The sequence below is a fragment of the Callorhinus ursinus genome, unplaced genomic scaffold, assembly GCF_003265705.2.
Source record: "Callorhinus ursinus isolate GAN/ISIS: 27379988/994484 unplaced genomic scaffold, GSC_fseal_2.0 scaffold71, whole genome shotgun sequence".
NCBI classification, from domain to species: domain Eukaryota; kingdom Metazoa; phylum Chordata; class Mammalia; order Carnivora; family Otariidae; genus Callorhinus; species Callorhinus ursinus.
Window position 1 is genome coordinate 3,813,796 of NW_027397133.1, and position 13,977 is coordinate 3,827,772.

Below are 13,977 nucleotides of genomic sequence, written 5' to 3' on the forward strand. Positions count from 1 at the left end.
GACTGCCTGCCTGTCCAGGCAAGACCCCTAGGGGGCGCTCGCCTCCACTCTTTGCGCCGGCCCAGAAAGTGGGTCAGTCTGTCTCTGGCCTCTCAGGGCTCACTAAATGAAGGTAGCACAGGGCTGGGCATTCGAACCCACAGCATCCAAGCCTCAGGTGGGTGCTATTATTATCCCCGTTTTTCAGATTTGGATTACCGGGAAGTGAGGATTCAGCGTGGAAGCTGGTTTTCTGCTGGCTTTTACCCGCCAGGCCTAATATCTCAAGAATCCATCCGGCCTCGGCATCCCCCTGTATAGTCGCAGACCTCCCACCGCCTCTGGCCTGGTTGTGTACGCGGTCTTCCAGCTCGGGGGGTTCGCAAGCATTTCCCGCCCCATCTATCTACACGCAGCCCCTCAGGGAGGATTTGGAAACTCATCTCCTAGCTGGTGTCCCGACCCCCTGAGCGACCGTGTGTCCTCTCCGCTAGCTTCTGGAGTCCTCTCTGAGCGGTCGCTCCCCTGATTGCCAACTCCGAGGGCCCCCACCGCCTGGAGGCCGAGGGCCACCTCCCTCGCTCCCTGTTCAGCCCCGGCCAGACAACCGAGGATTCTCCCAGAGCCTGTGCGTAACCTGTCTGGCTTCCACCTCTTTGCTGATTGAGCTCACCCTTCCTGAAACAGCGTTTTCCCCTCTCCGTTCGTCACAAGCACCGTGGCCCTTCAGGTTCTGCTTAAACTATTTCTTCTTCTTTTTTTCTTTAAAGATTTAATTTTAGGTCATCTCTACACCCAGCATGGGGCTCGAACTCACAACCTCGAGATCAAGACGGAGTCAGCCAGGCGCCCCTATTCCTTCTCCCTGCAGACTTATTCGCACCTACCTCAGGCACTTGGGGGCACTTTTGGGCACCATGACGGTCCTCCCTGCAGCCTGACCCGGCACAGACATTTGCTCATTCACTCAACAGGTTCTTACTGAGACTGATGCGGGGGACATGGCGGTGACAGAGACAGCCCTGGCCCTGCTCTCCTGGGGCTCCGAGTCCAGAGTGGGCAGAGCTGCGAGATGGGGTGGGGTGGGGTGCAATCTGAGGGGACATCAGGGAGGGCTTCCTGGAGGGGGGATGGCTGGGCGGGACCGAGGATTGGAAGAAGGTGAGCCCAGGAACCGTGCTCCTGGATCTGACTCTGGCCTCCTAGCCTCTTACTCATTCATTAACTCAACAATTCCCTGGAATCTGCCCCGGGGGCCCAAGGCTGCTCTGTACCTGCTGGCCATACAGCAGGGACTGACATGGCCTTGGCCCTCTCTCACTCACATTCCAGTTGGATGACAACTTAATAATCACAGAACTAAGTATTCCAATAAGCAGAAAAAAAATACAAATTTGCGAGCTGGAATATGTGCTGAGAGCATAGCCGAGGGGTCTGCCTAGCATGGAGTGGGCGTCAGGAAGCGAAGGAGACTTTGTGCATTTATCACTTTGTTTTATTCATTTTGGACTTCCTAGAACTGGGCCCGGCCCACAGATGGGACTCAAGCACGCGCGCACACACACACACACACACACACACACACTGGCAGGTCCCCAGGAGTGGCAGCTCTCCGGGGCCTTCTGTAGTCACTGCCCCACCTGCTGGTCACACGAGGAGTGACATTTAGAAGTGGTCCCAGCGGCCACTACCCTGGGGCGGGGGGAAAGGAGGGGGCCCTGCGTAGGGCACCTCCCGCTGTGTCCCTCGGCTAGTCACCCGCTAAGGACAAGTGTGAGCTGGTCCAGTGACCCGAGAGCTGGAACTGGAAATGATCCCCACTCTCAGCATCCCGCTCTGGGCTGGAGTGCGCTCCCTCAGGACCTGCCCCAGGTCCATTAGAAGCTCCGAGTGCCGTCTATGTGTCTTTGATTAATAAAGCATGGGAAAGAGAAGTCATGATTATTTAATAAGGCAGCCTGTCCAGGAGTAAAAGTCTTTCAAAACATAGGGCCCAAGGGGGGAAACTAATGATAGGAGCTAGAGTCACGCAGGCAGCGTGGGGCGTTTGGGATCCGAACTATCTGGGGTTTTGAGACCCAGCTCAGCCACTGCCAGGAAGTGTGGTACAAGAGCCTTTACCTGCCCGGGGCCCCCAGTTCTTTACTGTCAGATCTCGATACTTATTTCATGCCTATGCGCACCCTCCATGGCCTGCATGGCAACCGAATGAGACAGGTCTGGAAAGTGGTTGGCACAACCCTCTGAAGTGGATATTTTTATGATCTTCCTCCTATAGGGTCATTATTCATCTCCATTTTGCAGACCTGTAAACTGAGGCCCAGAGAAATGAAATCACCGCCCCAAGGTCATCAAGGAGGGGGTGGCAGAGGTAGACCTTGAGGGTTAGGGAGCGCACAGACTCACCAGAGCGAGTGCTCACGTGGGGCTCGGAGCCCAGTTCTGTGGGTCACCAGAACTTGTCTATCTCTCAACCACGAGACTAGAATTTTCCACAGGGGTCCTGGCAGCTCAGAGGGCAACTCCCATCTTAGACCTGACCACTGTGACCCCAGACTCAGCCTACCCCTCCCACTGGCTTAGGCTCTGGCTCTGGCCTGCCTGAAGTCAGTTTTATTTATTTATTATTTATTTATTTATTTTTTAAAGATTCTATTCATTTATTTGACAGACAGGGACACAATGAGAGGGAACACAAGCAGGGGGAGTGGGAGAGGGAGAAGCAGGCTTCCCCGCTGAGCAGGGAGCCCGATGCGGGGGCTCGATCCCAGCACCCCGGGATCATGACCTGAGCCGAAGGCAGGCGCTTAACGACTGAGCCAGCCACCCAGGCGCCCCTGAAGTCAGTTTTAAAAGTCTAAGGGCGGGAAGCTGAGAGTGTGGACTGCTTGGGGTCAGCTCTCGTTCAAATTCCAGCCCTGCCACTTTTGAGGTTTGCCTCAATAACCCTGGAGTAGTCTCTTCACTCTTCGGGGCCTCAGTTTCCTAGTGTGCATTCACAGCATCCAGCCCAGATGGTTGCTTGCAGGACTCACTGGCATGGAGGCTGAGAGGTGCGTCCGTGGCGTGGGAGCCTCCAGTAAAGACCGAACAGTGCTTGCTGTACCCCACGGTGAAAGCAAGTTTTTTTTTTTTTTTTATTCCACTGGATTCGGGCTCTGCTTCCACCAGCCCAGCCGCTGTGGTCGCGTGTGAGGTCACAAGTTAGTCAGCGTCCGTCATTCCCTGCACCCCTGAACGGGCGAGGGGATGGGATTTGCAGTTGGGGGCGGGGCTCTATTTTGGGAAAAGCCCCCAAGGATTCTATGCCGTCCCTACAGAACCACTGGCCCCCAGGCCTTTCTTCTTCACATCCCCACTTGTGGTAGGGAGGGGACTTTCTGTAGTTTGCAAATGTTTTGGGTTTTTTGTCTCAAATCTCCCCGTCCCGTCCGTGCCCTCTCCGGGGAGTTCACTGAAGCTCTGTGAGCTCAGGTCCCCAGGGCGTGCAGGCCGCTTGACTGGCATTGACTCATTCAGTGAATGTCACCCCTTCCCCAGAGCACCCGGAGAGTCCCTGACCCGGGTCTCACCCCTCGGGTCTGCCTTCTTGCTTTTCCTCTGGATGACACCCGTCCCTCCCACTGTGTGAGTGCTCAGCCTTCAGGCCTCAGCTCAGTGGGCTGCTCTCGTGGCCCTGGACCAGCCAGTCCTCGTGGCGCACTCATTCATGTGACAGACACGCTGGTCTCTGAGCTTCTGTGCTCCCCCCGCCCCCCGCCGCCCCAAGGCTGACGGGCTGCATGGCCAGATCAGCATCCTGCCCTCAGGGACCATGAAACCTGGCTGGGATCACAAGTTCAGCTCAGAGGTCCCCTCTTGGCTGCCATGACCAGGACAAGGCTCCGGGGCGAGCATGCAGGAAAGGCTCTCTCAGGGCGGGGCTGCAGGGCTCACGCAGGGAGCAGGCTCAGAAACAGAGACAAGAGGGGAGGAGCCACGTCAGGTAGTCACTGTATTTTATTGGAAAACATTGATATATATTTTTCTTCACAGCTTGAACTGAACACAATATTGCCCGGTTTAAAAAAAAAAAAAAAAAGAAAAGAAAGGAAGAAAACCAAAACCAAAACACTCCGAAAACGTCCACAGCCTCACGCCTACCTGCCCTTACCCTCAGCTCTTGGCTGGGTCTCCCACTACGGCCCGTCCCTCCCCTCCCCTCCCCCGGAGGCTGGGTGCCAGAGGGTGGATGAGGAGATTCTCAAAGCTGGGCAGGTTCCAGGAGAAGCCACTTGAACAACCTGGGTGGGGGTGGGGGGGTGGGGCAAGATGAAACGAACAGAAAAAGGAAAAGAAAAATCCAGACGACCGAACTGCCCACATTGACTTACTTGTCCCAGAGGCGAAAATCAGAAGCAAGGTCACGGATCATGCTCTCCGCTGGGGGAGTGGGGGGGGGGCAGGCAGGCGGGCGAGGGGGGGGAGGGCACAGAGACAGCACGGGTGTTAAGGAGCCAACCGAGTCACCACGGAGAAGCGGGAGGGGCTGGCTGACCAGGGAGCAGAGCTGCCCTCGGCCGCCAGTCCCCCGGGGCAGCTAGCCCACAAGACTGTTTTATTGCAGGTATGTTCTCTTGAGAGCATGGCGGGGCTCACCTTCCCTCACCCACCCTTCAGCTAGCCCGGTATCGTTTTTTGACAGGATCAGTTTTAAGGGGCATGAAGAAAAAAACCAAAGGATAACCTGTACATGACAAAGCAACATCCCCACATCCGCTCCAACGAGGGGACCTCGGTGCGGGCGGGCAGGTGCGTCACGGCGGAGCGGCTGGGACGTTAGCACCAGGTATTTACAGAACAGCTCGAGATCGCTTTAGAAACATGGGCACGTATAATTTGTAGAGTGACCAGTTGAGCAGCCCCCACCCAGCCCAACCTCAGGAAGTCAATCAGATGGTTTCAGAATAGCAGCCAGTGGGAGCTGAGTGGTGTTCGCTCTATCCGTCTCCTTCTGTGAGTCGGCCCCCTCCAGTGGTAAAAAGAATGCCAGCTTCCAAGACTCCCTTGGCCCTCGACCCCGTCCTGGACCATATCCAGTCAACACCACAACTCCTCAAATCCCCCCAGTCCTTCTGGAATGCCTCTGTTGGCACCCCTGCCCCAAAAGGTTGCTGGGATGTGCACACAGAATCACAGGGCTGGTTGCATGCAACAGCAAAAGGCATAATGCTCTTCTGCCTGGGCGAGGCCTCACCCCTCCCTCGCAGGTCCTGGGACAGGGCTGGCAGCCACCCCAGCACCCAAAATAAGATGACACACGAAAGGAAACAAACCAAAACAGAGGAGAGCCACCCGGGCTGGAGGAGGAGGGCAGAGGCTCCCCTAAGGGGAAGGGGGCTTCATCTTATGAATGCATCAGGCCTTGGAAGATGTGAACGGAAGTGGGGAGGGCAAGAGGAAGAGATGAGGGGCATATGGGAGGAGACTCGAGGAGGGAGAAAGAGCAGTCATGCAGCTTGGGACAAATCTTTTGTTGCTTTATCAGATTCTCAGTCAATCAACTGGTGTTTGCTAGAACCGGGGAACGCAGGGGAGTGTTGAAGAGAGCGCGCGCGCGAGGAGAGAGAGATCACGAGAATGGGCATCACCAGCTGCCCAGGGGCCTTCACTTGGCAGTCATCATCTGTACAAACTCTGTGAAGCGAAACAGAGAAGGAGCAGGTCAGCCGGCGAGCGGGCCGGGCCAGCCGCCCTCCCTGACACGAGGGACCTGGGGCTCGTTCCTGACGCCGCGACTCGCGCTTGCAGCCAGGGAGACGGGGCCCCGGCGGCCGCTCACCTTCATAATTGACCTGGCCGTCTCCATCGATGTCGGCCTCTCTGATCATCTCGTCCACCTCCTCATCGGTCAGCTTCTCGCCCAGGTTCGTCATTACGTGACGCAGCTCGGCGGCGCTGATGTAGCCGTTGCCGTCCTGGGCGTGGGGACAGGGAAAGGCTCCGAGGGGGAGGCTCCGCTGGGGGCGGGGGTGGGTGGGAGCGGCAGCAGGCAGGGAAAGGGGCCCTCCTGAGGTTGCAGGGCAATGGCGCTGGCACTGGAACCCAGGCCTTGGGGAAGGACTCCCCCCGCCGCCCAGCTCTGTCCCTCTGCCGCAGTCCCTGAGCCACTCTGGCAAACAACTGCCTACCTTGTCGAAGACACGGAACGCCTCTCGGATCTCCTCCTCGCTGTCTGTATCCTTCATCTTTCTGGCCATCATGGTCAGGAACTCCGGGAAGTCAATGGTCCCATTCCCTGGAAGGTGGGGGAGTCGGGAATGCTCTCGGCCTGGAGCCCGGGAGACCACCCCAGAGCCCTGGCAGAGGAGGTAACGGGCTGGTCCGTCACCCCGAGGATGGCTCCCGGTGGTCACGAGACGCAACCGAGAACAGAGCCCCCGCACGCCCGCTCCGTGGGGCTCACCATCGGCATCCACCTCATTGATCATGTCCTGTAGCTCTGCTTCGGTGGGGTTTTGTCCCAGGGATCTCATCACCGTCCCCAACTCCTTGGTGGTGATAGTTCCATCTCCATCCTTGTCAAAGAGGGAGAAGGCCTCCTTGAACTCTGGGTGAGAGAGGGAAGGAATCAGAGGTCAAGGGCCACAAGGAAAGCCCTCTGTGAGAGAAGGTAAAGGGAGTCCTGTCGGAAGGAGCCAGAACAAGACTTCCACTCCAGGCCCCCCGCTTCGGCGCTCAGGACAGACCCCTTCCTTCCTTCGGTCAGCTTTCACCAAGCACCTGCTCTGTGTCAAGGGAAGCTACCTGTGGGGCCAGCCTGGCTCGGTGAGCACAGAAGGGAAGCAGGCTGAGAGCTGTCCTCAGAGAGTTCTACATTTCTTGCTGGTCCCTGGCTTCGACCTCTCCCTCCAGTGATGAAATGGACTAATGTCATGGGGTGGGCAAGAGCCAAGAGAAATCTCCATCTGAGGTCTGCCAGCCAAGGTCACCCGGCTGGGATGGGAAGGGGAGGCTGCGAAGGCCTTCAGTGGTACTCCCAGCCCAGCCCCCTCAGCCAAAGCGGCCGGCTTCCAGAGGAGGAGCCGGGTGGCCGCGTGCGGCGGGGTGCGGGGGTGCGCAGCGGCAGGGCGCGGCTGGCGCGCGGCGCGCGGGGTAGGTGGGGGGGTGGAAGGAGGCGGGACGGCTGCCAAGCTGGGATGAAGTCCTAGTGGCGCCGAGTGGGAAGGCCACAGCTGGGGACGCATCGGGCGCGGGGAGAGAAGCACGTGGCTGTGGCCCTCCCACGGGGCCCATTTTGGCGCCTGGTGCTCCCTACCCCCAAACCCTCAGAGAACAGATGCCTGGCAGCCTATTCCCGGGAAGTGTGGGCTGGGGTGAGGTGGTGGGCAGTTTGCTAATGGGGACAGGGTGGAGAGTGGAGTCCGTGTTTGTGTCACATGAGGGCAGAGCCGGGGTGTGGGTGGCAGGTGCAGTGGGAGACACACACACACAGCCGAGAAGCTGTGTCCCCGAGCCTCTGGGTCACAGGGAGAGGCGTCTCCTTGGGGATGCCGGGACCTCCCCGTGCTGGGGCCTGGGTGTTCTCGTGGAGGACGCGGAGTGGGTCACGGGGGCACCTTGAGCTCATGATCACTGAACAACGAGGTGGCGCTCCAGCTTTCCTCGGTGGGTTTCCATGGCCACCGGGGGGCCAGAGTTTAGAAACCGAAGGTGTGACCGTGCGCTGGGGGGTGGGGGAGGGAGGAAAGGACAGAAGCAAGTCCGCTCCTGCCTCGTCCCGCTTCAGATGCGGAGGAGTATTCAATACTTGTCACGCAGCCCGTCGGATGTGACAGCAAAGCTGGGGCTGGGGCAGCTGCCGGGGCCCGGGGCCCACTCCGTGAATCCTTCCTCCTGTCTGCTTTGTGCTGGCCCCTGACTATGGAGAGAAACTGGGAGCTGGTTTCCCTCCTCAGCAGCTCACAGTCTTGGGAGAGGGGGACTGAGAAGCCCACCGAATCACAGGACGGTTCCTGTAGCGGTGACCTTCCTGGGGCGGAGGGGCCAGGTGGCTACAAAAATGAATTAGATGGGATTCCAGGATTTCTTCTGGCTTACTGGGGGATACACAACCATTCCTTTATTCATTTATTTGGCCAACAAAAATTTACGGAGTATTTTTCTGTATTCCAGGCACTGAAGGTACAGCAGGGACCAACAAAAAACAAAGCCCCCAACTCAAAGAGCTCACATCTAGTGACAGGAGATACAGTAGGTGAAGACATAAAATACTTCCAGATAGTGAGAAAGGCTACGAAGGAAACACACAGAGTGACAGGACAGAGGGTAAAGGAAGGCTGTCTGTCGGGGCCGGGGAGTTAGGGAAGGCCTCTCCAAGGTGACATCCGAGCGGAGGCCCAGATGATGGGAAGGAACTGCTCGTGCAAGGAGCTGGGCGGCGGGGGGGGGAGTCATTTCTGGCAAAGGAAAGTGACTGCGAGCACGTGCAAAGGGGAGTGCAAAGCACAGGCAAGTGCAGAGGTGGGAGTGACAAGCCATCTCCTGGGTGGCTCCTAAAGTGGGACAGGAGCTCCGCAGCCCCACGGGGAGGCTCACCTTCGGAGCCCAACTGGCAGAAGCTGGGACAGAGCGCCGGGTTCACCCTGCAGCCACTGAGCAATGAAAGGCCCCCGATGACCCACGGCCAGGAGAGGAACACAGTTTTGGCATCTGGTAAATGCCTGGCTCAGGACCTTGGGGGTTTGGTGCTACTGGGGCGCAGTGTGCTCTTATCCACGGTTCCCAATGTTCTAAGCACAAGGCCCAGCATTAACTGAGGTAGGGGCCACATGAGTTCATCTGTCAGATGCCACTCCCGGCCGGAGTAAGATTTGGCTGGGGATGCAGGGGCCTTCCCAAGACAGGAGCAGGAGCAGGAGCAGGAGCAGGAGGTGGAGGAGGTGGAGGTGGAGGAGGAGGAGGGGGGTAGGCAAGCTCACCTGCGATCTGCTCCTCAGTCAGCTGGTCAGCCTGGAAAAGCAAGAAGGAGAGAGTCAGTCACCAGGCTCGCCAGCCGTGGTCCGCACATCCTGCCGGCTCAGCCCAGCCCCCTCTGGTGAGGCTGGCTCCACAGGGCATCCCATGCACCTGGGCAAAAGGGGTGCATGCCAGGGTCAGGGTCTGCAGGAGAGCCAGGCTCTGGGAGAAAGTCTGGTGATTCAGGAAGCTGGGGACGAAAATGGACCAGAAACCCAGGCCTGCCTGCCACGGGGCCCAATTAAGTTGCCCAGACCCAAGGGCTTCCAATCCTGACCCAGGGCTTGGGAGCCACAGTGGGTGGGGAGACAGCCTGCCCCAGCCCAGCTGCGCCCGCACAGCACGGGTCCGTGTCTCCGCCGCCGAGAGTCCCAGAGGCTGAGTGAAGGGAGCAGTTGCCCTAGAGGCCTAATCAAGCAGCTCTGGAAGGCTCCAAACTGAAGCAGGCCAGTCCCTGGGTAGGACGGACGGAAGATGTCTGGGGCTCTTTGCTAGTTTCTGTGTCACCTATTTGGAGGCAGCAGGTCCAAGCACAGTGGACGCAGCCGGCAAGAATTCTCCTAACTGGTAGCTCTGAATTGCCCCGGGTACTCGAAAGAACCCTGGTCAGGCCAGAGGCAGCCGCTCCGCCCCTCCCTGCCCACAGGGCAGGCACAGGGCACCGTTCTGTTCTGTTTCTTTGGGGCAGGAAGGGCCAGTGTCGGGGAGGGGACCGCAGTGAGCAGCAGCAATGGCGGCAAAGGCTGGAGGACTGAAGTCAGCTTCCCCGGCTTCGCTGCAGTTTTTAACCCCTTCCAGCCCTGGCCACTCTGGGGACTGGCCTGTTGGTGGCAGGCAGCCCTTGCTGCATGCGGGGTTTGGGGGTGGGGGGGGGGGAGGGGAGAGGCACAGAATAGCTTTTTTGGCACTGGTGTCACACTGGTGTCCTCCGGAGGAGCTGGGCAGGGGGGAGGGGGGATGAGTCCCAACATTTAGCTCTAGGCCCCAAATGCAGGAATTTTCCTTGGTTTTGGCAAATGCTGCCAAGAGGGCACCACCCTGCCTGGTGCCCAGACAACCGCCCCCTCCTTTACTCCCTTTTGCAATCAGGGAAAAGGGGCTGCACATCTACGGCAGGGCTGTAGCCCTGAGGCTGAGAGAGCCCTCAAAACTAGTGCAAACTGTCTGCACAGTGGTTCCAGAGCTTCCACTGGAAGCTAGCAGTGACCCTCCCACCCCCACCCCGTCCCAAATACTAAGAATCGGTCACATAAGAACTGGTCTAAAATGTCCTTTACCTTTTTTTTTTTTTTTTTTTAATCTAAGGGAAAAGGAACTTGAGGCCAAGCCCCAAAAAGGCAGAGGGGAGGGGAAATCGAAGTGATGATGACAGAAGAGAGAGGGCTAGGAGAGGAAGGACGAAGGAAGGTAGAGAAGGAAAAACACCACACACGCACATTCTGGAAAAGGCCAAAGTCTAAAGGGAAGGTTACGAGGCCAAATGGAGACGCTTCTGCATTGCCTTCGAACAAGACGTCGGGCTGCTGGGCTCTAAACGCCAAGCTGGGAGCTCTGGCCCATGAGCCCCCTGCTCTGGCCGCTTCCCTTGGCTCCCACGGGCCGAGAAGCCTGGTTGTGACACCCGAGGAAGCTGCTGGGGGAAAGCGAGAAGACAGGATGGGCTTCTGGTTACGAAGGCCAGGCAATGCCAGGGCAGAGGGAAGAGAAAGAACCGAGGGCAGAGGGACAGCGTGGGGAGGAGGGCTGCTATTCCATCTGCTGCTCGGCCTAGCCCAGAATGGAAGGAGCCAGCCCTATCGGGGCCCTTCCCACCCCTACCGCCCCACTCCGCAAGAAGCCCAACTGTTCCCCCCTTTGGGCAGCACCATCAGGGGCTGGGACAGGTGGCCCCGCGGGCTCAGGAGTGGCTCTGAAGGCCCGTGGCTGCCACTCCCGGCCGACAGGCTGGCAGGCACGGAGGAGGCATGCCACAGGGCCACGCAGGGCTGCTGCAAACAGGCGTGGCTCTGCCTCCTCCTGGTTAGGAGACCCTCTCCTCCCCCTCCACCCCCCCCCCCCCGCCCTGGGGTGGAGAAGCAAAGGTCCCAGCTCCGAGCTATAGGCCTCAAAGCATGGTCACAGAACTGATCACCCAAGAAACTGTCCTCACCGGGGACCCCTTCCCGGGATTTCTTCCCTTTCCAAATCTGAAGATTTTCCGCTTTCACCAAAACTGTCTCCAAAATAACCCAGCTGGTCTCCTGCTTCCTTACCCCTCATCTTCCTTCAGCTCCAGCAAGGGGCTGGACAAGAAAAAAAAACCCTGGGGTGGGGGAGGGAAGAGGGTATTATTTCTCTGCCCTGACCCAGCCCCCAGCCAATGCCAGAGAGCAGTGTTAGATGAGATCAGAAACCAAGGCCAGGGCCCCTCACCCGGGCCAAGGAGGAGCCACAGTGCTCAAGGCCAAAGTCCAAGGCCAGTTACCAGGGACTTGTCCCACCCATACCTTGCGGATTACGAGTGGGAAGAGAAACTAGCTGCGGCCAAAGCTCAGGTCCTATGTGGGAGGTGGGGGGCCTCTTGGCACCGGCCAGTAAGTACTTGAGGGCCCCTTCAGCGAGGTCGTACTGGGGGAAAATGGGGTAGTGGCAACCGGAGCTACCAGGTCTGTGTCAGCAAGTATGAGATCTGATCCACAGCAGCGGCTGCTTGTTCTCCCCAGCCTTGCCAGGGAGGAGGGCTGCGCACGGTTCCGAAGCTGAGCCTGGGGGGGCTGTGCGTGTTGTGGGTGGCAGGGCGCAGGAAAGAACTAGTCTGCTGGGTTTCTCTCAAAGCTCCAGCTGTGTGAATTAACAGAGGCACCCAGTGAGGGGCCCCGAACGGAACAAGTGGCCCTCGGGCAGATGACGGGGTCCCTCTGGAGGTCCTCTCTGTTCAAGCTCTGCAGCCCCCAACCCCGAGGCCACGGGAACAGGCATCCGATTGTCACCGACGCCACACTGTACTGCACTGTCATTTGGCACAAGTGAGGAGACGCACAACAGTGCACGGAGCTGGAGCCCACAAGAAAACCAGCACTCCTGTTTGGAAAAAGCAGCTCTCTCGGTCTGAAAGGGGCAGCGAGGGAGTGAGATTCTAGGCTTAAAAGGCTGGCTCGTTTGATGCATCCCAAACTTTGGTCCCCCACCCCCATTTCATGCGGCTTCAGTGCGCAATAGGGGCCCAAACAACTCCGCCCACCTGCTCCCACTGCCGGGGTGCCTCCTGCCCAGCCATTCTTCCTGGGGAAGGGGGACCGTGTGGCCACTCCCTTCGGCCTCTGCAGCCCACTCCCCATCTAGACTGAACAGTCTTTGTCCTGGTCTTTCCCTGGAGACTTCCAGGGAGCTGCCCACATCCACCTCCAAATCAAATCTAGGCCCACCTTGGCTGCCATTCATTTTCTCCTCCGACACCCCCCTCCCCAGGCCTCCTTCCACCTCACCTCCCACCACCCAAGCCAGGCTCCTCTCCTACCCCCACCTTCTCATGGACCCAACACAACACTCCGCCCCAGCCCCCTCCCATGAAAACAAGCCTCTCTAGTTCAACAGCCTCAACCCACTAGTAACCTCAGAACCTTTTCTGGCCGCCCCCCAAACCAACCACGAGGCCTCCTGCTCCCCCATCACTGCCAAGCACCAGCCTTGCCATTCCCTCTTAACCACCTCCCCGACCCCAATCCTTTTCAGTCCCTGCAGGCTCCCAGAACATCTTCTAACCTCCACTGCCACCCACCCCTGGCTCTTCCTCCCCTAAGCTTGCACCTCACCCTCCTCCTCCTTCCTCTGCAATGCTGGTCTTCCGAGAACCGCCCCCCTCCCCTCCGGGGTCTGATCTGCAGAAGTCACCCCCATCCCTGCCCCTCTCCCCACCCAGGTCCCCTCTCGGGAGCGCCCCGGCAGCCTGGCCTTCCTCTGATCTCCCTTCCCCGCATCCTTTTAGGATCCAAAGTGTTCATTAGGGCCCGAATACCCCCTTCCCCGGCCATTGCTTCTTACCTCGCCCCCCCAAGGGGTCCAAACACCCCACCTCAGGGACCCAATGCCCCACCTTGCGTCCAAAAGCCCTTTTTGGGGTCCAAACGCCCCCTCTGAGGGTTCAGATGCCCCCTTTGAGAGTTCGGGTGCCCATTTTGGGGTCTAAGCACCTCACCTGGTATTAAAAGTGGCTTTTGAAGCCCCTAACCCTCTTTTGGGATCCAAACATCCCGCTCTGGGGTTTGAATGCCCCCGACAGGGGGGCCGAGAGGGGTCCAGGGGCGCTCGCCGGGGCCCCGACACCCCCTATGCTGGGTCCGCTTGCCCCCTCAGGAATCCTGCCCCGCCGTGCCCGCCTCAGAACCCCCAGCCTGGGCGGCTCCCCCAAGCCTCACTTACCATGGCGAGGCCGGGGTGTCCGGAGCGCGGGGATCAAGGTTCCTCCGGCGGCGGCAGCAGCTGCAGCTCGAGCTCCGCCGCGCGTCCGCGCCTCCACACTCACTACCCGCAGCGCGCGCCGCCGCCGCCGCCTCCCGCCCCAACGGTCCTTCAACGGCCGCCGCGCGCGCGCCCCGCCTCGCCCGGCCCCGCCCCGCCCTGCCCGCGTGCCGCCGCACTGCGGCTCCCGCGGATCCCTCCGCGCCCCACTCCGCACCGACGCGCCCGCGGATCTCTCGCGCCCGCCCCACACAGAGCCGGGCTTTGCCTCCGGCCGCGCGCGCGCGCGCGCGCGCGCACCCGCCGCGGGACTACTTTCCGTCGCCGCGCGCTCCGCCCCCCTGCGTCCTCTCTACTCGCCTCCCCGGCGGAGGGGCACCGGTCGGCGGCGCGTGACGCGTCCCTGTGTGAGCCGCGCCGCTATTGGGCCCGGGCCATGGCGGAAATGAGAGCGCGGTGCCGATTGGTCCGGCCTTCCCTGCAATGCGTCAAACTGGGGCGAGCCACTGCGTGGTGGTGGTGGGGAAGCTTGAAGTGTGTGCCTGCGGGGAGCCGTGAGGTGTA

At 59.6% G+C, this 13,977-nt stretch overlaps 1 protein-coding gene across 1 annotated transcript; it reads right to left on the bottom strand.

Annotated features, from left to right (window-relative positions):
• Positions 1-5,477: 5,477 nt before the first annotated feature.
• CALM3 (calmodulin 3) lies at positions 5,478-13,537 on the bottom strand. The gene is made up of 6 exons (XM_025849721.2): positions 13,375-13,537; positions 8,940-8,970; positions 6,425-6,568; positions 6,150-6,256; positions 5,801-5,936; positions 5,478-5,655 (listed from the first exon to the last, which is right to left on the bottom strand). The coding sequence occupies exons 1-6, from the start codon at positions 13,375-13,377 to the stop codon at positions 5,627-5,629; spliced, it is 450 nt and encodes a 149-aa protein (XP_025705506.1). The 5' UTR covers positions 13,378-13,537; the 3' UTR covers positions 5,478-5,626.
• Positions 13,538-13,977: the final 440 nt, after the last annotated feature.